Genomic DNA, 27766 nt, shown 5'->3' with positions numbered 1-27766 from the left:
ATAGCACAGCTCACAGTACAGGTCTGTACACACACTACCTGAACCAGTTCAATGAACAGATAGCACAGCTCACAGTACAGATCAGTATACACACTACCTGAACCAGTTCAATGGTCAGATAGCACAGCTTACAGTTCAGGTCAGTACACACACTACCTGAACCAGTTCAATGAACAGATAGCACAGCTCACAGTACAGGTCTGTGCAAACACTACCTGAACCAGTTCAATGAAAAGATAGCACAGCTCACAGTACAGATCAGTAAACACACTACATGAACCAGTTCAATAAACAGATAGCACAGCTCACAGTACAGATCAGTAAACACACTACATGAACCAGTTCAATAAACAGATAGCACAGCTCACAGTACAGGTCAGTACACACACTACCTGAACCAGTTCAATGAACAGATAGCACAGCTCACTGTACAGGTCAGTACACACACTACCTGAACCAGTTCAATGAACAGATAGCACAGCTCACAGTATAGATCAGTAAACACACTACCTGAACCAGTTAAATGGAGAGATAGCACATCTCACACTACAGGTCAGTACACACACTACCTGAACCAGTTCAATGAACAGATAGCACAGCTTACAGTACAGGTCAGTACACACACTACTTGAACCAGTTCAATGAATAGATAACACATCTCACAGTACACGTCAGTACACCGACTACCTGAACCAGTTCAATTAACAGAGAGCACAGCTAACAGTACAGATCAGTAAACACACTACCTGAACCAGTTCAATGAACAGATAGCACAGCTCACAGTACAGGTCTGTACACACACTACCTGAACCATTTCAATTAACAGATAGCCCAGCTAACAGTGTCAGTACACACACTACCTGAACCAGTTCAATGAACAGATAGCACAGCTCACAGTACAGATCAGTAAACACACTACCAGAACCAGTTCAATGAACAGATAGCGCAGCTCACAGTTCAGGTCTGTACACACACTACCTGAACCAGTTCAATGAACAGATAGCACAGCTCACAGTACAGGTCTGTACACACACTACCTGAACCAGTTCAATGAACAGATAGCACAGCTCACAGTACAGATCAGTAAACACACTACCTGAACCAGGTCAATTAACAGCACAGCTCACAGTTCAGGTCAGTACACTTACTACCTGAACCAGTTCAATGAACAGATAGCACAGCTCACAGTACAGATCAGTAAACACACTACATGAACCAGTTCAATTAACAGATAGCACAGCTCACAGTACAGATCAGTAAACACACTACCTGAACCAGTTCAATAAACAGATAGCACAGCTTACAGTTCAGGTCAGTACACACACTACCTGAACCAGTTCAAAGAACAGATAGCACAGCTCACAGTACAGATCAGTAAACACGCTACCTGAACCAGTTCAATGAACAGATAGCATGGCTGACAGAACAGGTCAGTACACACACTACCTGAACCAGTTCAATGAACAGATAGCACAGCTTACAGTTCAGGTCAGTACACACACTACCTGAACCAGTTCAAAGAACAGATAGCACAGCTCACAGTACAGGTCAGTACACACACTACCTGAACCAGTTCAATGAATAGATAGCACAGCTCACAGTACAGGTCAGTAAACACACTACCTGAACCAGTTCAAAGAACAGATTGCACAGCTCACAGTACAGGTCTGTACACACACTACCTGAACCAGTTCAATGAACAGATAGCACAGCTTACAGTTCAGATCTGTACACACACTACCTGAACCAGTTCAATGAATAGATAGCACAGCTCACAGTACAGGTCTGTGCACACACTACCTGAACCAGTTCAATGAATAGATAGCACATCTCACATTACAGGTCAGTACATACACTACCTGAACCAGTTCAATGAACAGATAGCACATCTCACATTACAGGTCTGTACACACACTACCTGAACCAGTTCAAAGAACAGATAGCACAGCTCACAGTACAGGTCTGTACATACACTACCTGAACCAGTTCAATGAATAGATAGCACAGCTCACAGTACAGGTCTTTACACACACTACCTGAACCAGTTCAATGAACAGATAGCACAGCTCACAGTACAGGTCTGTACACACACTACCTGAACCAGTTCAATGAATAGATAGCACAGCTCACAGTACAGGTCAGTACACACACCACCTGAACCAGTTCAAAGAACAGATAGCACATCTCACATTACAGGTCAGTACACACACTACCTGAACCAGTTCAATGAATAGATAACACATCTCACAGTACACGTCAGTTCACACACATCCTGAACCAGGTCAGGTCAGTATACACGCTATATGTATCTTAATAAAATTTGGTCAGAATGTTTATCTTGACAATATCCACGCTGCGTCTGAATCTGGGTGTTTGTGCATAATACACAAGGTCAGTAGGTCAAAGCTAAGAAGATACTTGAATCCACTCTAGAGGCCACATTTATCACTAATTCTGGATTAAAAGTGGTCAAAATGTTTATCTTGACAATATCAAGAATGAGTTCAAATTTGGGTCATGTGCATCCAAGAAACTCCGTCACCAGGTTAAATCGAAGAAAAACGTAATGACGCAAGAGGACGCTTTTGTGACTCAATCTAAATGAAACTTGGTCAGAATGTTTATCTTGACAATATTGAGGCCTGGTTAAAATATAGGTCACTTGCATCGAGATACTTGGTCACCTGTTCAAATCTTTTTTTAAATCTTTCCACTCTAGCAGGAACATTTATGACCCAAGCTTGATGAAACTGGTCAGATTGTTTATCTTGACAATGTCTAGGCCAAGTTTGAATCTAGGTCAGATGCATCTAAAAACTAGGTTACCATGTCTAATCTTTAAAAAAAAAACTGTTTACCACTCTAGTGCCATATTTATGAATCTTGGCCAGATTGCTCATTTTGACAATATGAATGCCATGTTTGAAATCTGGTCAAGTGTGGTAAAAAAATAGATCACATGGCCAATTCTTCAACAATTGAATTATCTGTGAACTCAGGTAAGTGCTTATGGGCCATCATGGCCCTGTTGTGTTAAGATTTATTTAAAATCTGGACATCTGTATATCAACACTGCCAAAACAAACATTACAGGTGACTTCATTGACCCAAGAAAGGGAGCATTTGGTGACACAGAACCATGACATGGAGGCTTCTATGATTGAGCTGCAGCGGAAACTAGGTATGTAGGTGAAGTGGTTATAGTGATATAGCTTTAAAGGAAACTAGGTATATGGGTGAAGTGGTTATAGTGATATAGCTGTAGAGGAAACTAGGTATGTGGGTGAAGTGGTTATAGTGATATAGCTGTAGAGGAAACTAGGTATGTGGGTGAAGTGGTTATAGTAATATAGCTGTAGAGTAAACTTCGTATGTGTGTGTGTGATTATTTTTGTAGAGCTTTGGAGTAATTCGTGTATGTGTGTGTGAAGTAGTTATAGTGATAGAGCTGTAGAGGAAACTGAGTGTGTGTGAAGTTTTTATAGTAATAGAGCTGTAGAGGAAACTGTGTGAATGTGAAGTAGTTATAGTGATAGAGCTCAAGAGGAAAATATATATGTGTATGAAGAGATTGTAGTGATAAAGCTGTAGAGAAAACTATGTATGTGTACAAATTGGTTACCGTAATGTAGCTCTAGAGTAAACTATTTATGTCTATGAAGTGGTTGTAGTGATATAGCTGTAGAGTAAACTATGTATGTGTACGAAGTGGTTGTAGTGATATAGCTCTAGAGTAAACTATGTATGTGTACAAAGAGGTTGTACTGATATAGCTCTAAAGTAAACTATGTATGTGTACAAAGTGGTTGTAGTGATTTAGCTGTATAATAAATAGGGATGGCATCGAATACCAATATCTGTATTCGAATGTTCGCAAATTCATTCAATCGAATATTCGAATATTCGCATAAAACGGCTGGATTGATTTTTACCTTGTTATGTGTTAATTTACATTGGTTTGTAAGTTATATCCGTTTGCTAAATACGAGGCTGTTTATTAACGTTGCTATCGAATAATTGTATCGCTGTCGACTAATACTATGACCGATACTGTGATCGGGCAAAAATAGAATGAAACACACCGTGTCATAGAATTTTATTTTTTAATGATTCCACAGATTGGTAGCAGACCGCGCATATGTAAAACTAAGTTTACACACATTACACGTTGCGGTCTTCTTATCCACAGACCGTGTAAAGTATTCCATACTGCAGAAGGGGCTGGTGGCATTTTCAGATTTGAATTATGATTCCTTGATGATTGTTTAATTTATATCATCTGTTACTTTTGAGTAAGAGTAATACACATATTTAAGTGTCTGTTCAAACTGTGATCACATAAACTAAATTATTATTCGCAAGTAAATTGAAGCCCGTAATTGGTACCTAATTGACAAACAACAGTTCGGGCACTTTCTTATAGTAAGTATATTGCATTGCGCGATTTGAGTAATTCACACATTTTAATGGCTGTACAAACTGTGATCACAAAACTTAATTATTATTCGCCAGTCAATTGAAACCGTTAAGTGGCACCCCATTGGCAAACAACAGTCGGGGCCTTTCTTAGAGAGTGTATATTGCATTGCGCAATCAACACTGATACGGGCCGCGTTATCAGTTTGACACGAAGAACGTCACGTCAATCATGTTACTCCCAAGTGATTTCGGTTGCTTTTTAGTAAGCGATTCGCAGGTCATTAAATATTGGTGAAATTACGTTTGAAAAAAAAAATGCGAATATGCGAATATCATTTTTATTATTCGAGTGCTGACCATTCAATCGAATATTCGATTATTCGAATAATTTTGCCATCCCTAATAATAAACTATGTATGTGTACATATTGGTTGTATTGATCTATCTGTAGAATAAACCAGGTGTGTGTACAAAGTTGTAGTGATATAGCTGAAGAGTGAACTATTTATGTGTATGAAGAGGTTGTAGTGATATAGCTCTAGAGTAAACTATGTATGTGTACAAAGTGGTTGTAGTGATATAGCTGTAGAGTAAACTATGTATGTTTACAAAGTGGTTCTAGTGATATAGCTCTATAGTCAACAATGCATGTGTACAATTTTGTTGTAGTGAAAGAGCTCTAGATTGAACTACTTATGTATTAAGTGGTTATCTAGAGAGAGCTCTTGAGTGAACTATGTATGTGTGTGAAGTGGTTGTAGTGTAGAGCTACATTTTCCAATTGTGCATTTGTTCTGTATGTATTATTGGTTGCCCTATACTAGTGTATGAGTGTGATTACAGAGGAGGTGAACTCTGCGACTGGAGGGGTGGAGGAGACTTCTCACTCAGAAATACTGCAGGAGTTACAGTCCCTACAAGGAGAACACGCGGACCTGATGGCACGACATGAGGCACAAATCAGGGACAATGCACAGCTCAGCAAGTGAGAAATACTGTCACTCACTGTGTAGGGTATACTGCCACTCACTGTGTAGGATGTACTGCCACTCACTGTGTAGGATGTACTGCCACTCACTGTGTAGGATGTACTGCCACTCACTGTGTAGGGTATACTGCCACTCACTGTGTAGGATGTACTGCCACTCACTGTGTAGGATGTACTGTCACTCACTATGTAGGATGTACTGTCACTCACTGTGTAGGATGTACTGTCACTCACTGTGTAGGATGTACTGCCACTCACTGTGTAGGATGTACTGTCACTCACTGTGTAGGATGTACTGCCACTCACTGTGTAGGATGTACTGCCACTCACTGTGTAGGATGTACTGTCACTCACTGTGTAGGATGTACTGTCACTCACTGTGTAGGGTATCCTGCCACTCACTGTGTTGGATGTACTGTCACTCACTGTGTAGGGTGTACTGCCACTCACTGTGTAGGATGTACTGTCACTCATTTGGTAGTAGTAGCAACTCAATGAGTAGGATATACTGCAACTTACCTATCTTACTGACTGTAATTATGGAATGAATACTCTCTGTCTCCCAACTGTAAATATTGTTTACAATATTATTTGTTTTGTTATTTATTTAAACTGTGTAGATAGTAATTAGACATTTATATTAATTATTTTTATCATGTCCCATTTTATGCTTTCTAGTAGTTTGTGAGAGAACTCATCAGAAGCATTATCATAGACATTTCCACCCACATCAATCATGGTTATTAGTCCCCTACCGGTTTCACCGGAGGGGACTTATGGTTTGTGCTCCGTCTGTCTGTCCGTCTGTCCATCCGTCCGTCACACTTTTCTGGATCCTGCGATAACTTTAAAAGTTCTGATTATTTTTCATGAAACTTGGAACATGGATAGATGGCAATATGGACATTATGCACGTCATTTCATTTTGTTCCTACGTCTAAAATTCTGGTTGCTATGGCAACAAATCGACTAAAATACTGCTGAAAATGGTGGTTTTCTGGATCCTGCGATAACTTAAGTTCTTAATATTTTTTCATGAAACTTGGAACATGGATAGATGACAATATGGACATTATGCACGTCATTTCATTTTGTCTCACGTCAAAAATTCTGGTTGCTATGGCAACAAATAGACTAGAAATACTGCTGAAAATGGTGGTTTTTTGGATCCTGCGATAACTTTAAAAGTTCTTAATATTTTTATGAAACTTGGAACATGGATACCGGGTAGATAGCAATATGCACATTTTGCACATCATTTCATTTTGTTCCTAGGTCAAAAAATCTGGTTGCTATGGCAACAAATAAAAAAAATATTCTAGCATGAGATGATTTGTTATGTTTTATGAATTATAATTAGCTGTTACACAATAGCTGAGGAGGTGTTGAGATTATTGAGAACTTGAAAGAATTTGTAACTGTCTTAATACTTAATTTCTATGAACCATGTAAAGAATCTGTATGGCTTCCACTTGTGCTCGACACAGTCTCTCAGTCTGCAAGCACACTTTTAACTTCAGCCTTATGTTGACTGCACAGTGCCAGTTGAATGACTGATTGACAAAAATAAACTCAGTAATCTTGTGCAGGTCTCGGGTCTTGCTGTTTGTAGATAAGTAGCTGTTGCTGGTAGTTGCTACAATGTTGTAGTGTGTATATTTGTACAGACTGCTGGAGGAGCGTGAGGATGCTGTGGAGAGACTGGAGTCACGCCTGGAGGAGGTGGGGGACCTGGCTGGAGATCGTGCTCAGCTCCTGGAGAACATCCAGAGTGACAAGACTGCACTCAGTCGGGCACTCACACAGAACAGGGACCTCAAACAGCAGCTGGCTGAACTACAGAATGGTTTTGTGAAAATGGTAGACATAGTATAATATGCAGTTTTGTGTGTTGTTTGGTCAGGTTTCAGGTCTGGTTGTCATGGTAAAAGACCAGGAGTACAATATCCAATGTCAAGGTTGCAGTTCAACTGCAAAGGTTAAAGAAAACATATGAATCCTTAAACCTTTGACTATAGAAACTCTTTCTTCAGTTTGGATGGATTTGCAAATTACTTGGCACAAGTAGCAAAGTGAAATGTACTGGTCATTAATCAAAGGTCTACCATTTAAAAAATCAATTGTTATCTTATAGCAATCATCGTATCTTTGTTAAGTGTCGATATTGTTTTGGCAGAAGTAATAAGAATTATTGAGACAGCTTATTGCATATACGAATCTGGTCAAAAGTTCAAAGGTGAATGTCATATGTAATGGTGTTAAGCTATTGATCGGGATGATCATGGCGAGGTATTTTATGGAAGTACCAGGTCCTCTTTAGCAAGATATGACAATGTCACAAGTCTTGGTCAAAGCTCAAATATAAAAAAATGAATTATTGTAGACTTCATCTGATCTTAACCCCCAAAATACTTATAGAGGGGCAAATATTTGTGATGCTGGCTCTTTGTTAAAATTCTCTTATTGAATTATGTAAAATGATATTTTAGTTTGTTTATTTGTTCTGTAAACCGGTGTCTAAGATAAAAATATATCTGAAATACTCATTGTGAAGGTATTGAATCTAAACTATATAACCTCAATACTGGAGCACATTTAGGATTGATAGCCATGTTGATGGCTGTAGCTTGATAGGGATGTTGATGGATGTGGTTTGATAGGGATGTTGATGGGTGTAGTTTGATAGGGATGTTGATGGGTGTAGTTTGATAGGGATGTTGATGGGTGTAGTTTGATAGTGATGTTGATGGGTGTAGTTTGATAGGGATGTTGATGGGTGTGGTTTGATAGGGATGTTGATGGTTGTAGTTTGATAGGGATGTTGATGGGTGTAGTTTGATAGGGATGTTGATGGGTGTAGTTTGATAGGGATGTTGATGGGTGTAGTTTGATAGGGATGTTGATTGGTGTGGTTTGGTAGGGATGTTGATTGGTGTGGTTTGATAGGGATGTTGATGGATGTGGTTTGATAGGTATGTTGATGGGTATGGTTTGATAGGCATGTTGATGGCTGTAGTTTGACAGGGATGTTGATGCGTATGGTTCGATAGGGATGTTGATTGGTGTGGTTTGATAGGGATGTTGATGGATGCTGTTTGATAGGGATGTTGATTGGTTTGGTTTGATAGGGATGTTGATGGATGTGGTTTGATAGGGATGTTGATTGGTGTGGTTTGTTAGGGATGTTGATTGGTGTGGTTTGATAGGGATGTTGATGGATGCGGTTTGATGGGGATGTTGATGGGTGTGGTTTGATAGGGATGTTGATGGATGTGGTTTGATAGGGATGTTGATGGATGAGGTTTGATAGGCATGTTGATGGGTGTGGTTTGATAGGGATGTTTATGGGTGTGGTTTGATGGGGATTTTGATGGATGTGGTTTGATAGGGATGTTGATGGCTGTAGTTTGATAGTTTGATATGGATGTTGATGGATGTGGTTTGATAGGGATGTTGATGTGTGTGGTTTGATAGGGATGTTGATGGGTGTTGTTTGATAGGGATGTTGATGGGTGTTGTTTGATATGGATGTTTATGGTTGTGGTTTGATAGGGATGTTTATGGTTGTGGTTTGATAGGGATGTTGATGGTTGTGGTTTGATAGTGATGTTGATAGGTGTGGTATGATAGGGATGTTGGTGGATGTGGTTTGATAGGGATGTTGATGGATGTGGTTTGATAGGTATGTTGATGGTTGTGGTTTGATAGGGTTGTTGATGGCTGTAGTTTGATAGGGATGTTGATGGATGCGGTTTGATACGAATGTTGATGGATGAGGTTTGATAGGCATGTTGATGGGTGTGGTTTGATATGGATGTTGATGGCTGTAGTTTGATAGGGATGTTGATGGATGTGGTTTGATAGGGATGTTGATGGATGTGGTTTGATAGGGATGTTGATGGGTGTAGTTTGATAGGGATGTTGATGGGTGTAGTTTGATAGGGATGTGATGGGTGTAGTTTGATAGTGATGTTGATGGGTGTAGTTTGATAGGGATGTTGATGGGTGTGGTTTGATAGGGATGTTGATGGTTGTAGTTTTGATAGGGATGTTGATGGGTGTAGTTTGATAGGGATGTTGATGGGTGTAGTTTGATAGGGATGTTGATGGGTGTAGTTTGATAGGGATTGTTGATTGGTGTGGTTTGGTAGGGATGTTGATAGGTGTGGTTTGATAGGGATGTTGATGGATGTGGTTTGATAGGTATGTTGATGGGTATGGTTTGATAGGCATGTTGATGGCTGTAGTTTGACAGGGATGTTGATGCGTATGGTTCGATAGGGATGTTGATTGGTGTGGTTTGATAGGGATGTTGATGGATGCTGTTTGATAGGGATGTTGATTGGTTTGGTTTGATAGGGATGTTGATGGATGTGGTTTGATAGGGATGTTGATTGGTGTGGTTTGTTAGGGATGTTGATTGGTGTGGTTTGATAGGGATGTTGATGGATGCGGTTTGATGGGGATGTTGATGGGTGTGGTTTGATAGGGATGTTGATGGATGTGGTTTGATAGGGATGTTGATGGATGAGGTTTGATAGGCATGTTGATGGGTGTGGTTTGATAGGGATGTTTATGGGTGTGGTTTGATGGGGATTTTGATGGATGTGGTTTGATAGGGATGTTGATGGCTGTAGTTTGATAGTTTGATATGGATGTTGATGGATGTGGTTTGATAGGGATGTTGATGTGTGTGTTTGATAGGGATGTTGATGGGTGTTGTTTGATAGGGATGTTGATGGGTGTTGTTTGATATGGATGTTTATGGTTGTGGTTTGATAGGGCTGTTTCTGGTTGTGGTTTGATAGGGATGTTGATGGTTGTGGTTTGATAGTGCTGTTGATAGGTGTGGTCTGCTCGGGATGTTGGTGGCTGTGGTTTGCTCGGGATGTTGCTGGATGTGGTTTGATCGGTATGTTGATGGTTGTGGTTTGATAGGGTTGTTGATGGCTGTAGTTTGATAGGGATGTTGATGGATGCGGTTTGATACGAATGTTGATGGATGAGGTTTGATAGGCATGTTGATGGGTGTGGTTTGATATGGATGTTGATGGCTGTAGTTTGATAGGGATGTTGATGGCTGTGGTTTGATAGGGATGTTGATGGATGTGGTTTGATAGGGATGTTGTTGGATGTGGTTTGATAGGCATGTTGATAGGTGTGGTTTGATAGGGATGTTTATGGTTGTGGTTTGATAGGTATGTTGATGGTTGTGGTTTGATATGGATGTTGATGGCTGTAGTTTGATAGGGATATTGATGGATGTGGTTTGATAGGGATGTTGATGGATGTGGTTTGATAGGGATGTTTATGGTTGTGGTTTGATAGGGCTGTTTATGGTTGTGGTTTGATAGGGATGTTGATGGGTGTGGTTTGATAGGGCTGTTGATGGGTGTGGGTTTGATAGGGATGTTTGATGGATGTGGTTTGATAGGGATGTTTGTGGATGTGGTTTGATAGGCATGTTGATGGGTGTGGTTTGATATGGATGTTTATGGTTGTGGTTTGATAGGGATGTTGATGGGTGTAGTTTGATAGGGATGTTGATGGGTGTGGTTTGATAGGGATGTTTATGGGTGTTTTTGTTATAGAAATGTTGATGGGTGTGGTTTTATAGGGATGTTTATGGGTGTGGTTTGATATGGATGTTTATGGTTGTGGTTTGATATGGATATTGATGGGTGTGATTTGATAGGGATGTTTATGGGTGTTTTTATGCCCCCCTTAGAAGAAGAGGGGTATATTGTTTTGCACATGTCGGTCTGTCGGTCCGTTGGTCGGTCCGTCCACCAGGTGGTTTCCGGATGATAACTCAAGAACGCTTAGGCCTAGGATCATGAAACTTCATAGGTACATTGATCATGACTCGCAGATGACCCCGATTGATTTTGAGGTCACTAGGTCAAAGGTCAAGGTCACTGTGACCCGAAATAGTAAAATGGTTTGCCGGATGATAATTCAAGAACGCTTATGCCTAGGATCATGAAACTTGATAGGTAGATTGATCATCACTAGCAGATGACCCCTATTGATTTACAGGTCACTAGGTCCAAGTTCAAGGTCACGGTGACCCGAAATAGTAAAATGGTTTCCGGATGATATTTCAAGAACGCTTATGCCTAGGATCATGAAACTTGATAGGTAGATTGATCATGACTAGCAGATGACCCCTATTGATTTTCAGGTCACTAGGTCAAAGGTCAAGGTGACCCGAAATAGTAAAATGGTTTCCGGATGATAACTCAAGAACGCTTGTGCCTAGGATCATGAAACTTGATAGGTACATTGATTATGACTCGCAGATGACCCCTATTGATTTTGAGGTCACTAGATCAAAGGTCAAGATCACGGTGACCCGAAATAGTAAAATGGTTTGCCGGATGATAATTCAAGAACGCTTATGCCTAGGATCATGAAACTTGATAGGTAGATTGATCATGACTAGCAGATGACCCCTATTGATTTACAGGTCACTAGGTCCAAGTTCAAGGTCACGGTGACCCGAAATAGTAAAATGGTTTCCGGATGATATTTCAAGAACGCTTATGCCTAGGATCATGAAACTTGATAGGTAGATTGATCATGACTAGCAGATGACCCCTATTGATTTTCAGGTCACTAGGTCAAAGGTCAAGGTGACCCGAAATAGTAAAATGGTTTCAGAATGATAACTCAAGAACGCTTATGCCTGGGATCATGAAACTTGATAGGTACATTGATCATGACTGGCAGATGACCCCTATTGATTTTCAGGTCACTAGGTCAAAGGTCAAGGTCACAGTGACCCGAAATAGTAAAATGTTTTCCCGATGATAACTCAAAAAAGCTTATGGCTAGGATCATGAAACTTCATTGGTACATTGATCATGACTCGCAGATGACCCCTATTGATTTTCAGGTCACTAGGTCAAAGGTCAAGGTCACAGTGACAAAAAACATATTTACAAAATGGCACTACAACTGAGAGCCCATATGGGGGGCATGCATGTTTTACAAACAGCCCTTGTTTATAGGAATGTTGATGGGTGTGATTTTATAGTGATGTTTATGGGTGTGGTTTGATAGGCATGTTGATGGGTGTGGTTGCAGAGCAATGACAACATGGAGCTTCTAGACCGGCTGCAGACAGAGCAGCATGTCAGTCGTGACCTGCAGACCAGACTGAACACACAGGAGGACGAAATGACTGCTCTCAGGATGGAGGCATGTACTCTCAGGGCCATCTTACACACATACTGCACCAACCCATGTACTCTCAGGGCCACCTTACACACATACTGCACCAACCCATGTACTCTCAGGGCCACCTTACACACATACTGCACCAACCCCTGGAGGCATGTACTCTCAGGGCCATCTTACACACATACTGCACCAACCCATGTACTCTCAGGGCCACCTTACACACATACTGCACCAACCCCTGGAGGCATGTTCTCTCAGGGCCACCTTACACACATACTGCACCAACCCCATGTACTCTCAGGGCCATCTTACACACATACTGCACCAACCCCTGGAGGCATGTACTCTCAGGGCCATCTTACACACATACTGCACCAACCCCTGGAGGCATGTATTCTCAGGGCCACCTTACACACATACTGTACCAACCCCATGTACTCTCAGGGCCATCTTACACACATACTGCACCAACCCCTGGAGGCATGTACTCTCAGGGCCATCTTACACACATACTGCACCAACCCATGTACTCTCAGGGCCACCTTACACACATACTGCACCAACCCCTGGAGGCATGTACTCTCAGGGCCACCTTACACACATACTGCACCAACCCATGTACTCTCAGGGCCACCTTACACACATACTGCACCAACCCCTGGAGGCATGTACTCTCAGGCCATACTGCACCAACCCATGTACTCTCAGGGCCACCTTACACACATACTGCACCAACCCCTGGAGGCATGTACTCTCAGGGCCACCTTACACACATACTGCACCAACCCATGTACTCTCAGGGCCACCTTACACACATACTGAACCAACCCATGTACTCTCAGGGCCACCTTACACACATAGTGCACCAACCCCATGTACTCTCAGGGCCACCTTACACACATACTGCACCAACCCCTGGAGGCATGTACTCTCAGGGCCATCTTACACACATACTGCACCAACCCCTGGAGGCATGTACTCTCAGGGCCACCTTACACACATACTGCACCAACCCCTGGAGGCATGTACTCTCAGGGCCACCTTACACACATACTGCACCAACCCATGTACTCTCAGGGCCACCTTACACACATACTGCACCAACCCCTGGAGGCATGTACTCTCAGGGCCATCTTACACACATACTGCACCAACCCATGTACTCTCAGGGCCATCTTACACACATACTGCACCAACCCCTGGAGGCATGTACTCTCAGGGCCACCTTACACACATACTGCACCAACCCATGTACTATCAGGGCCACCTTACACACATACTGCACCAACCCATGTACTCTCAGGGCCACCTTACACACATACTGCACCAACCCCTGGAGGCATGTACTCTCAGGGCCACCTTACACACATACTGCACCAGCCTGTACTCTCAGGGCCACCTTACACACATACTGCACCAACCCCTGGAGGCATGTACTCTCAGGGCCACCTTACACACATACTGCACCAGCCCCTGGAGGCATGTACTCTCAGGGCCACCTTACACACATACTGCACCAACCCCTGGAGGCATGTACTCTCAGGGCCACCTTACACACATACTGCACCAACCCCAATGGCATTTAGTTATCATGCAACACTCTCAGCTTAACCATTTTCCCAATAGTATCATCTCGAGTTTATTTATTCCCAATTACCTGCGTGTTAACCAAACTCTTATGATTGCTGCATACTTTTCTGTAATATCCATTACCTGATAATCCTGTATAATCACGGCTTCCACTTAAAAAAGCAAATTCTGGCAAATATTGACCATGAAAGTGCTTAAAAAATTTATTGCAACAACCAATAGACAACTGAATTTAAATTTGGATATTATGCCAAATGAATAAGTCATTTAAAAAAAAATCTGGAAAAAGTTCAAGTGAATTTGTTGGAAATAAACCAACATTTGTTAATGTTTAAATTGTTTTAAATGAAATCCTGCTTCCTTGATCAGCTACATGATTTAAAATTGTTAATTTGCTGAAGTCTTTCGCTTGTGTATTGACATTATATTGGATTGTTATATTACTCAGGATATTGGGTACTTGTTTCTTGATTGGTCAGTTAAACAATGACAGTCACCTTTTTTTTTAGAAGCCATGTGTCCACAAAGTAACAAATAAGATCATGATCCAGAAACTTCTAGGGGTCCTGATAAATTATAAATTATGATAACTACTAAGGTTTGTCCCCTGTCAAGAATTCAAAGATATGCAGTCACATAAAAAAAAACAGAAAATTGGGTGTAAAGAAAAAAAAAATGAAAAAAAACAAAAACAACAATTATTAGGTTTGGATTCTGAAAAACTCCTGAACACATGTCAGTCTCTTAGCAGAAATGCAATGACATTTTATTTTATAATGCACAGCTATCCAGGCACAAAAAATATGGGTATTCATTAAAAAAATACACATCAAAATAAATAAAACAATACTTGCATTTGGATTTTAGAAAAACAACTGAACACACTTTAGTCTCTTAGCAGAAATGCAATTACTTTTTACTGATTAATGCAAAACTACCCATGCCCATTTAAAACAAATAAAATACAAAACACATGCAGATCCATGTACTTAATTACTCATGTTTTCTCATTTTGAGTTTTGTTTGTGTTTTTATGCCAGCTGTCTAGCCAGCGCAAGGCTCTGGAGTTGGCTCGTGAGAACTCTGTGGAGGCCAACAAAGTGCGGCTATTACATGAGCAGATCCAGGACCGGCTCAGACACTACGAGGCTCAGGCACAGCTTGTAGAGACACTGCAGAAGGAGCTCCACTCTTCACAGGTATGTACAGACACTGCAGAAGGAGCTCCACTCTTCACAGGTATGTACAGACACTGCAGAAGGAGCTCCACTCTTCACAGGTATGTACAGACTATGCAGAGGGAGCTCCACTCTTCACAGGTATGTACAGACACTGCAGAGGGAGCTCCACTCTTCACAGGTATTATGAGACCCTACAGAGGGAGCTCCACTCTTCACAGGTATGTAGAGACACTGCAGAAGGAGCTCCACTCTTCACAGGTATGTACAGACACTGCAGAGGGAGCTCCACTCTTCACAGTTATGTAGAGACACTGCAGAGGGAGCTCCACTCTTCACAGGTATTATGAGACCCTACAGAGGGAGCTTCACTCTTCACAGGTATGTAGAGACACTGCAGAGGGAGCTCCACTCTTCACAGGTATGTAGTGACCCCACAGAGGGAGCTCCACTATTCACAGGTATGTAGAGACACTGCAGAGGGAGCTCCACTCTTCACAGGTATGTAGTGACCCCACAGAGGGAGCTCCACTCTTCACAGGTATGTAGAGACCCTACAGAGGGAGCTCCTTTCTTCACAGGTATGTAGAGATCATACAGAGAGAGCTCCACTCTTCACAGGTATGTAGAGACACTGCAGAGGGAGCTCCACTCTTCACAGGTATTTAGAGACCCTACAGAGGGAGCTCCACTCTTCACAGGTATGTAGATACCCAACAGAGGGAGCTCCACTCTTCACAGGTATGTAGAGACACTACAGAGGGAGCTCCTCTCTTCACAGGTATTATGAGACCCTACAGAGGGAGCTTCACTCTTCACAGGTATGTAGAGACACTGCAGAGGGAGCTCCTCTCTTCACAGGTATGTAGAGACACTGCAAAGGGAGCTCCACTCTTCACAAGTATGTAGAGACCCAACAGCGGGAGCTCCATTCTTCACAGGTATGTAGAGACCCTGCAAAGGGAGCTCCACTCTTCACAGGTATGTAGAGACCCTACAGAGGGAGCTTCACTCTTCACAGGTATGTAGAGACACAACAGAGGGAGCTCCACTCTTCACGGGTATTTTGAGACCCTGCAAAGGGAGCTATACTCTTCACAAGTATGTAGAGACCCAACAGAGGGAGCTCCACTCTTCACAGGTATGTAGAGACCCTACAGAGGGAGCTCCACTCTTCACAGGTATGTAGAGACCCAACAGAGGGAGCTCCACTCTTCACGAGTATTTTGAGACCCTGCAAAGGGAGCTCCACTCTTCACAAGTATGTAGAGACCCTTCAGAGGGAGCTCCACTCTTCACAGGTATGTAGAGACCTTACAGAGGGAGCTCCACTCTTCACAGGTATGTAGACACCCCACAGAGGAAGCTCCACTATTCACAAGTATGTAGACACCCCACAGAGGAAGCTCCACTCTTCACAGGTATGTAGACACCCCACAGAGGAAGCTCCACTCTTCACAGGTATGTAGAGACCCAACAGAGGGAGCTCCACTCTTCACAGGTATGTAGACACCCCACAGAGGAAGCTCCACTCTTCACAGGTATGTGGACACCCCACAGAGGAAGCTCCACTCTTCACAGATATGCAGAGACCCTAGAGAGGGAGCGTCACTCTTCACAGGTAAGAGCCCGTACATGCAAGTTTTCACCCAGCAACACATCAAAAGCAGAACAATTAAAAATAATATGTTACCTTTTTGATGTAAAATTGAAAATGACTATTGTTTAAATAACTTAACAAATACTGAAAACAGTATGTTAACATTGCAGTGATGTTAAGAGTTATGTTGAAAGTGCTGATTATGAATGTCACAAAGATTTGAAAACAATTTTGAAAGGAAACACTCGACCGTATAGTATTATACGTGAAAATATCCAAGTGGTAAAGGGTTAAGATATTGAGCTGATTTTTTGGTATGTGAGTCCCCCTACATGACCTACAGATTAAGTGTAAAATTCTTTCCGCTCTGATGATTTTTGACAAAGATACAGGCATTTGACTGAAAGGAAGATAATTTTGAAATATCATTTGGCAGACACAGGTCATTTTTGACAAGGGAAGCAATATTGCTCTGTTTTTTATGCAATGCTTTCAGATATTGAGCTGATTTTTGGTATGCAAGTCTACTACATGCCCTACAGATGAAGTGTGAAATTTGTGCTGGTCCGTTGATTTTTAGCGAGGCTGTTGTCGGAGAAATCCCGAGGTATTGTCATGGCCTGCTCGTCGTCCGGTGTCCGCCGGCGCCATGATAAAACCTTTACATTGGCTCTAAAATCAAAGTGCTTCCACCTACAACTTTGAAACTTCATATGTAGATGCACTTTGATGAGTTCTACACGCCACACCCATTTTGGGTTACTAGGTCCAGGGTCAAGGTCACTGTGACCTCTTAAAAAATAAAAAAATAAAAATTTCTAACAAGCTTTCGCAGGCGAGCCTGGCACCCGTTATGCGGTGCTCTTGTTTGGCGTAGTTATAGGCCTTGCACTTTGAAATGTTCACTTTAATAACCGTTTCTGGTTTTGTACTCAATGCTTTCAGATATTGAGCTAATTTTTGGTATGCAAGTCTACCTACACGGCCAACAGATGAAGTGTAAAATTTGTTATGCTCCATTGATCTCTGGCGAAGTAATGGGTTATGGACTTAGACATTTTCTCTAAAATGACTGTTTGCTGGATTATTTTTACCAAAGGCTTTCAGATATTGAGCTGATGTTTATGCCCCTGGTAGGTTGGCATACAGGTGTCCATCTGGCATTCTGTTTTCCATAAAAAAAATTAAGTAACGCTTTTAGATATTGAGCTGATTTTTGGTATGTGTGTTTACCTAATGACCTACAGATGAAGTGTAAAATTCGTTCTCGTCCATTTATTTTTTACGAAGATATGGGCCTTTGACTGATTTTATTTTTGCCAAGGGAAGACAAAAGTGGAAATACATACATTTTCTCTAAAATAACAGTTTTCGGTATGTTTGTTATGCAATGCTTTCAGATATTGAGCTGATTTTTGGTATGCCAGTCTTCATGCATGCCTTACAGATCAAGATTGAAATTGGATCGCGTCCATTGACTTGTGGTTAAGTTATGGGCTTTGGACAAATATATTTACTCCGGTAAATAACCGGTTTGAGGAGGTTTTTTACGCAACGTTTTCAGATATTGAGCTGAGTTTTTGTACGTAAGTCTACCTATATGAACAGATGAAGTGTGAAATTCATTGTGGTCCATTGATTTTTGGCAAAGTTATCAGCCTTGGAATTAGACATTTTTATTATAATAATCGTTTTTCTGAGGTTTTTTATGCAACGCTTTCAGATATTGATCTCATTTTTGGTATGTGACTATCTACATGAGCTACAGACGAAGTGTGAAATTCTTTCCATTGTTTTTTGGCCAAGTTATAGGCCTTGGACTAAGAAATGTTTTCTATAATACCATTTTCCTGACGTTTTTGTACCCAACACTTTCAGATATTGTGCTCATTTTTGGTTTGTGAGTCTACCTACATGACTTACAGATGAAGCGTGAGCTTCGTTTCAGTATGTTCATTGTATAACTTATGGGCCTTGTTTTCATTAAAATAGCTGCTGGTGGCCTTCAAAGCTCAGTAGGGGGCATTGTGTTTCACAAGCAATTCTTGTTCACTATATAGCACAGTTTTGGAAGTCTCAAATACATTTTCTTCTTGCTTCACTAGTCCCCATCATGATCCATATGGGCAGGCTCTGTTATTGAGGAGTATAAGACTTTCTGATTATTCATTTGTTCAGGACATGGTGGATGCCTTGACCACACAGAACAGTCAGCTGAGGACCATGCTGATCAAAGCTACCGAGACCAAGAAGTTGAACCCAGACACAGATGTGCAGAATGCACAGAGAGATGATGTAGTAAGATTTCACTTTAAAAATTGTTATGAATTATACATCACTTTATTTGTATCTCACCAGAACACAACAGCTCATGCTGAGCTTTTGTGCTTGTGTTTGGTCCATCAAGCAGTGTGGGTCCTGCATCATGTGTCCTCAACATTTACCTTGTGAAAACTTGAAATTTACATTTGTTCCCAATCTTTATGTAACTGGGTCACTAGGGGTCAAAAACTGGGTTGATCGGTTAATTTAATGCAAAAGATTGTGAACACTCTAGAAATCATATTTTTCGGTTAATCATAATGAAACTTGCTCATAATATTTGTCCTAATTTTATTTCTGCCAATTTCAGAAATGGTTCCAGTTCATTGAAAAATAGGGGCGGGAAGGTTTCCCTTAATGGACTTTGATTAAACATTGTGAACACTGGCAGTCACATTTTTTGCCCATCCATCATGAAACTGTCTTAGACTTTTTTTCCATATAAAGATATCTCAGCTTAGTTTGGGAATGGTTCTTGTCCATTTAATAGCTTGGCTGCCAGAATGTGGGGCAGTTGTGCTGATGTGTCTATAATAAACACTTAAGGAGTCACATATTTGTCCAATCTTCAAGGAAAATTTGTTGTTATGATGTCACAGCCATTTTAGAAAATATATCCTTTCCGTTGAAAAACATGGTTGCCAGTGGGCGGGGCAGATTTCTTTATGTGGCAATCAAAAAACTGTCTAGAAGTCATAAAGCAAACCATGTGATTATTTTTTTGCCAAATCATTATGAATCTGAACATTAATGCTTAATCTTAAGCCCAGTTTAAGAATGGTTTGGGGTTAAAAGCTAGGTAAAAAGCCACATTTTAGCTGACCTGAGCATGTTGTTTCCATGGTTGAACCTTTTTGGTTTTGTTTGGTCTGTTGTTTTTCATCCATCATGTGTTGTCAACATTAACCTTGTGAACACTGTAGAGGCCATATTTATTGCTTAATCGTTATAAAATTTGGTCAAAACATTTGTCCCAATGATCTCTCGGCCTAGGTCAAAACTGGATCAGATGTTGTAAAAAACTACGTCACCACGTCAAATCAAAGAAACAGCTTGTTGACATTCTAGATGCCACATTTATTTTCTTCATGAAACTCTGTCAGAACATTTTTCCCAATTAAATCTCAGATTTGTTGGAAACGGCATCATGTGGGGTGAAAAATTAGGTCTCTAGGTAAAATCATACAAAAAGCTTGTAAAAATTATGGAGGCCACATTTATATTCCAATCTCTTGTAAACTTGGTAAAATGATCTGTAAAAACGATATCTTCGCAAAGTTCAAATCTAGGTCTTGTTGGATAAAAAATAGATCAAATTAAAAATAAAAACATTTGAACTATTGTAAGGCCACATTTATTTTCTAATCTTCATGAAACTTTGAGATGTCATTTAGAAAAATGATATCTCAGTCAAGTTTTTAACTGTCGTTTTTTTAGTCCCCTACTGGTTTCACCTGAGGGGACTTATGGTTTTGTCTCCGTCCGTCCTTCACACTTTTCTGGATCCTGCGATAACTTTAAAAGTTCTTAATATTTTTTCATGAAACGTGAAATATGGATAGATGGTAATATGGACATTATGCACGTCATTTCATTTTGTTCATACGTCAAAAATTATGGTTGCTATGGCAACAAATAGACTAGAAATACTGCTGAAAATGGTGTTTTTTTCTGGATCCTGCGATAACTTTTAAAGTTCTTAATATTTTTTCTTGAAACTTGAAACATGGATAGATGGCAATATGGACATTATGCACGTCATTTCATTTTGTTCATACGTCAAAAATTCTGGTTGCTATGGCAACAAATAGACTAGAAATACTGCTGAAAATGGTGTTTTTTTCTGGATCCTGTGATAACTTTAAAAGTTCTTAACATTTTTTCATGAAACTTGAAATATGGATAAATGGCAATATGGACATTATGCACGTCATTTCATTTTGTTCATACGTCAAAAATTCTGGTTGCTATAGCAACAAATAGACTAGAAATACTGCTGAAAATGGTGGTTTTCTGGATCCTGCAATAACTTTACAAGTTCTTAATATTTTTTCATGAAACTTAAAACATGGATAGACGGCAATATGGACATTATGCAGGTCATTTCATTTTGTTCCTACGTCTAAAATTCTGGTTGCTATGGCAACAAATAGACTAGAAATACTGCTGAAAATGGTGGTTTTCTGGATCCTGCGATAACTTTAAAAGTTCTTAATATTTATTCATGAAACTTGGAACATGGATAGATGGCAATATGGACATTATGCACATCATTTCATTTTGTTCCTACGTCAAAAATTCTGGTTGCTATGGCAACAAATAAAACAAATATTCTGACAAAGGTGGAATTTCTGACAATGGTGGAGCCGGTAGGGGACTTTTAGTTTGGCAATAGTCTTGTTTTTTTCTGATAAAAATCTAGAGCAGTTTATCCCAGTATGCATTTTTTGTCCCTTATTTGGACATGTAGCACGAATGAATTCATTCTTGTAAACATGTTGCTGCAATGATGATGAGATTTAAATCCTTATATCAAATATTAAATGGCATATTACGTGGCCTTCACCTTATTCTTTTTATACCCCCGAAGAAGGGCATATAGTGATCGCACTGTCTTTCTGTCCGTCCGTTCATCTGTCTGTCCGTCACACTTTGCGTTTAGGTTTCAAAAATGCTCATAACTTCTATGTCCCTTCAGATGTTACGTTCATATTTGGTATGCATGTGTATATGGACAAGGCCTTTCCATACGCACACAAATTTTGACCTCTTTGACCAAGACCTTGAACTTGAGTCTGGGTTTAAGTTTCGAAAAAAATTCATAACTTCTATCTGATGTCATCTTTTGTTATTATCCAATTATGAACATTTCTTTTTCATATATTACCATTTCTCTACTGGTCTATGCCCATGGAGTTACTTTCTGTAATGAGTTGATGAGATTCCGAACCAGGGCCAACTCATTAAAGAGTTAATCAAGTGCAATCAGATCCCTTACCTACACAATAGACACTATGATGTCAGATATGCATGAAACACACATGGCACATTGATTTGATTGTTTACTTTCGCACCTCAAAATGACCGCCTGGTGACCACTTTACACAGGTGAAAAATACTTTTTGTTTTGATTTATAGCAACTGTTGGCTACACAAGGCATGTGACCTTTAAAACAGGTATAATAATGACTGGTTTTCATTTTCGGGGGAATCTAAACAGATTAGCTGCTTACGCCAGAGGACCTCTTAAGCTAGGTGACTGCTAGATCAAGGTAGACTGAAGTTGTATAAGTATTTACTATCGCTGTCTTTAACTGTATTTTACTTTAAATGTGTGAATAAAATGGTCCAAAGCTGTTTCAGCCTCAGTTGACCTGACACACTTTTAAAAAATGAATAAAGCTTACAAGATTATAATTATTAAAATCTATTATAATAGAAAAACTATTGTAAAAGATCATTTTACCTTAAGTTGTTCCATGTTTATTACTCATCAACTTTTCCCTGTATTTTTTATCTTATGTCATTATTGGCCGCAGACCCAAATTCTCATATTGCCAGTTAATTATGTTTCATGTCTTCCTGAACAATTTAGTTCAAGGAATCTCAGGTGAGCCCCAAAGAGTCTTTCGCCCACTTTTTATGTCCCCCACTATAGTAGTGGGGGACATATTGTTTTTGCCCTGTCTGTTGGTCTGTTGGTCTGTTTGCGCCAACTTTAACATTTTGCAATAACTTTTGCTATATTGAAGATAGCAACTTCATATTTGGCATGCATGTGTATCTCATGAAGCTGCACATTTTGAGTGGTGAAAGGTCAAGGTCAAGGTCATCCTTCAAGGTCAGAGGTCAAATATATGTGGCAAAAATCACTCATTTTATGTATACTTTTGCAATATTGAAGATAGCAACTTGATATTTGGCATGCATGTGTATCTCATGGAGCTGCACATTTTGAATGGTGAAAGGTCAAGGTCATCCTTCAAGGTCAGAGGTCAAATATATGTGGCCCAAATCGCTTATTTTATAAATAATTTTGCAATATTGAAGATAGCAACTTGATATTTGGCATGCATGTGCATCTCATGGGGCTGCACATTTTGAGTGGTGAAAGGTCAAGGTCATCCTTCAAGGTCAGAGGTCAAATATATGTGGCCCAAATTGCTTATTTTATGAATACTTTTGCAATATTGAAGATAGCAACTTGATATTTGGCATGCATGTGTATCTCATAGAGCTGCACATTTTGAGTGGTGAAAGGTCAAGGTCAAGGTCATCCTTCACAAGGTCAAGGTCATCCTTCAAGGTCAAACATCATATAGGGGGACATTGTGTTTCACAAACACATCTTGTTTTCACATATTTCAAAAGCTGCTCAGAATGATTCAGTCCTTCAGGTCTCAGTGGGGAACCCTAGAGCCTTTGGCTTCTGTTATGATTTATGTGGTTTGTAGAGATAAATTCAGGTTTCTGTGTATAAGCAAATACCACTTTAATCTCTAAAACCATAACCGTCCATCAAAAAATGCAGTTGCATGAAGTTCAAGAATGTGACATTTTCATGTAATATCTTTACAGACTACGATAGGTATGAAATAGCTGCATGAATACTTTGCAGATAACGTCCCTACAGAAGACCATTGGTCACCTGGAGACTGAGAGGGGCCAGCTGCTGGAGAGCCTGTCAACAGAGCGTGACCTTGCAGACCGGCTGGGTGTGCGCCTGGCGGACCTACAGGAGGAAGTCATACACAACAGTGGGTGACCTCTCCTCTCACACTAGTCTCACATTCTATTACTACAGAAGTCATACACAACAGTGGGTGCCCTCACCTCTCACACTAGTCTTACAGTCTATTAATACAGAAGTCATACACAACAGTGGGTGCCCTCACCTCTCACACTAGTCTTACAGTCTATTACTACAGAAGTCATACACAACAGTGGGTGCCCTCACCTCTCACACTAGTCTTACATTCTATTACTACAAAAGTCATACACAACAGTGGGTGCCCTCACCTCGCACACTAGTCTTACAGTCTATTACTACGGAAGTCATACACAACAGTGGGTGCCCTCACCTCTCACATTTGTCTTACAGTCTATTACTACAGAAGTCATACACAACAGTGGGTGCCCTCACCTCTCACACTAGTCTTACATTTTATTGCAACAGAAGTCATACACAACAGTGGGTGCCCTCACCTCTCACACTAGGCTTACAGTCTATTACTACAGAAGTCATACACAACAGTGGGTGCCCTCACCTCGCACACTAGTCTTACATTCTATTAGTACAGAAGTCATACACAACAGTGGGTGCCCTCACCTCTCACACTAGGCTTACAGTCTATTACTACAGAAATCATACACAACAGTGGGTGCCCTCACCTCTCACACTAGGCTTACAGTCTATTACTACAGAAGTCATACACAACAGTGGGTGCCCTCACCTCTCACACTAGTCTTACATTCTATTAGTACAGAAGTCATACACAACAGTGGGTGCCCTCACCTCTCACACTAGGCTTACAGTCTATTACTACAGAAATCATACACAACAGTGGGTGCCCTCACCTCTCACACTAGGCTTACAGTCTATTACTACAGAAGTCATACACAACAGTGGGTGCCCTCACCTCTCACACTAGTCTTACATTCTATTAGTACAGAAGTCATACACAACAGTGGGTGCCCTCACCTCTCACACTAGTTTTACAGTCTATTACTACAGAAGTCATACACAACAGTGTGTGCCCTCACCTCTCACACTAGGCTTACAGTCTATTACTACAGAAGTCATACACAACAGTGGGTGCCCTCACCTCTCACACTAGTCTTACATTCTATTAGTACAGAAGTCATACACAACAGTGGGTGCCCTCACCTCTCACACTAGTCTTACATTCTATTACTACAGAAGTCATACACAACAGTGTGTGCCCTCACCTCTCACACTAGGCTTACAGTCTATTACTACAAAAGTCATACACAACAGTGGGTGCCCTCACCTCTCACACTAGTCTTACAGTCTATTACTACAGAAGTCATACACAACAGTGGGTGCCCTCACCTCTCACACTAGTCTTACAGTCTATTACTACAAAAGTCATACACAACAGTGTGTGCCCACACCTCGCACACTAGTCTTACAGTCTATTACTACGGAAGTCATACACAACAGTGGGTGCCCTCACCTCTCACATTTGTCATACAGTCTATTACTACAGAAGTCATACACAACAGTGGGTGCCCTCACCTCTCACACTAGTCTTACATTTTATTGCAACAGAAGTCATACACAACAGTGTGTGCCCTCACCTCTCACACTAGGCTTACAGTCTATTACTACAGAAGTCATACACAACAGTGGGTGCCCTCACCTCTCACACTAGTCTTACATTCTATTAGTACAGAAGTCATACACAACAGTGGGTGCCCTCACCTCTCACACTAGTTTTACAGTCTATTACTACAGAAGTCATACACAACAGTGTGTGCCCTCACCTCTCACACTAGGCTTACAGTCTATTACTACAGAAGTCATACACAACAGTGGGTGCCCTCACCTCTCACACTAGTCTTACAGTCTATTACTACAGAACTCATACACAACAGTGGGTGCCCTAACCTCTCACACTAGTCTTACAGTCTATTACTACAGAAGTCATACACAACAGTGGGTGCCCTCACCTCTCACACTAGTCTTACATTCTATTACTACAGAAGTAATACAAAACAGTGGGTGCCCTCACCCCTAACACTAGTCTAACAGTCTATTACTACAGAAGTCATGCACAACAGTGGGTGACCTCACCTCCCACACTAGGCTTACAGTCTATTACTACAGAAGTCATACACAACAGTGGGTGCCCTCACCTCTCACACTAGTCTTACAGTCTATTACTACAGAAGTCATGCACAACAGTGGGTGCCCTCACCTCTCACACTAGTCTTACAGTTTATTACTACAGAAGTCATACACAACAGTGGATGCCCTCACCTCTCACACTAGTCTTACATTCTATTACTACAGAAGTCATACACAACAGTGGGTGCCCTTACCTCTCACACTAGTCTTACAGTCTATTACTACAGAAGTCATACACAACAGTGGGTGCCCTCACCTCTCACACTAGTCTTACATTCTATTACTACAGAAGTCATACACAACAGTGTGTGCCCTCACCTCTCACACTAGGCTTACAGTCTATTACTACAGAAGTCATACACAACAGTGTGTGCCCTCACCTCTCACACTTGTTTTACAGTCTATTACTACAGAAGTCATACACAACAGTGTGTGCCCTCACCTCTCACACTAGTCTTACAGTCTATTACTACAGAAGTCATACACAACAGTGGGTGCCCTCACCTCTCACACTAGTCTTACAGTCTATTACTACAGAAGTCATACACAACAGTGTGTGCCCTCACCCCTCACACTAGGCTTACAGTCTATTACTATAGAAGTCATACACAACAGTGTGTGCCCTCACCTCTCACACTAGTCTTACATTCTATTACTACAGAAGTCATACACAACAGTGTGTGCCCTCACCTCTCACACTAGTCTTACAGTCTATTACTACAGAAGTCATACACGACAGTGTGTGCCCTCACCTCTCACACTAGTCTTAAATTCTATTACTACAGAAGTAATACACAACAGTGGGTGCCCTCACCTCGCACACTAGTCTTACAGTCTTTTACTACAGAAGTCATACACAACAATGGGTGCCCTCTCCTCTCACACTAGTCTTACAGTCTATTACTACGGAAGTCATACACAACAGTGGGTGCCCTAACCTCTCACACTAGTCTTACATTCTATTACTACAGAAGTCATACACAACAGTGGGTGCCCTCACCTCCTACACTAGTCTTACAGTCTATCACTACAGAAGTCATACACAACAGTGGGTGCCCCCACCTCTCACACTAGTCTTGCAGTCTATTACTACAGAAGTCATACACAACAGTGGGTGACCTCACCTCTTACACTAGGCTTACAGTCTATTACTACAGAAGTCATACACAACAGTGTGTGCCCTCACCTCTCACACTAGTCTTACAGTCTATTAATACAGAAGTCATACACAACAGTGGATGCCCTCACCTCTCACACTAGTTTTACAGTCTATTACTACAGAAGTCATACACAACAGTGGGGGCCCTCACATCTCACACTAGTCTTACAGTCTATTACTACAGAAGTCATACACAACAGTGGGTGCCCTCACCTCTCACACTAGTCTTACAGTCTATTACTACAGAAGTCGTACACAACAGTGTGTGCCCTCACCTCTCACACTAGGCTTACAGTCTATTACTACAGAAGTCATACACAACAGTGGGTGCCCCCACCTCTCACACTAGTCTTACAGTCTATTACTACAGAAGTCATACACAACAGTGGGTGACCTCACCACTTACACTAGGCTTACAGTCTATTACTACAGAAGTCATACACAACAGTGTGTG

General features: G+C 41.0%; 1 protein-coding gene and 1 long non-coding RNA gene across 6 annotated transcripts in view; both read left to right on the top strand.

Moving 5' to 3' along the window:
- Positions 1–27766, top strand: part of LOC127844102 (golgin subfamily A member 2-like) — a 137894-nt gene that overhangs the window by 96671 nt on the left and 13457 nt on the right. For all 5 annotated transcript variants that reach the window (XR_008032563.1, XM_052374087.1, XM_052374091.1 and 2 more), the window contains exons 12-18: positions 3094–3181; positions 5263–5404; positions 7075–7267; positions 12497–12610; positions 15223–15381; positions 19139–19258; positions 23901–24039. Coding sequence is in view for 4 of the 5 variants with exons in the window: in XM_052374087.1 (XP_052230047.1) it covers positions 3094–3181; positions 5263–5404; positions 7075–7267; positions 12497–12610; positions 15223–15381; positions 19139–19258; positions 23901–24039 (955 nt within the window). In the remaining variant the exon portion in view is untranslated. The remainder of the gene's footprint in view (positions 1–3093; positions 3182–5262; positions 5405–7074; positions 7268–12496; positions 12611–15222; positions 15382–19138; positions 19259–23900; positions 24040–27766) is intronic.
- On the top strand, positions 7283–12070 carry LOC127844111 (uncharacterized). The gene is made up of 3 exons (XR_008032567.1): positions 7283–9309; positions 9571–9610; positions 10842–12070. It is a non-coding gene; the product is annotated as an uncharacterized LOC127844111 (long non-coding RNA).

Source organism: Dreissena polymorpha, chromosome 9 (assembly GCF_020536995.1).
Source record: "Dreissena polymorpha isolate Duluth1 chromosome 9, UMN_Dpol_1.0, whole genome shotgun sequence".
NCBI lineage: Eukaryota > Metazoa > Mollusca > Bivalvia > Myida > Dreissenidae > Dreissena > Dreissena polymorpha.
This window is presented reverse-complemented; position numbering and strand designations above follow the sequence as displayed.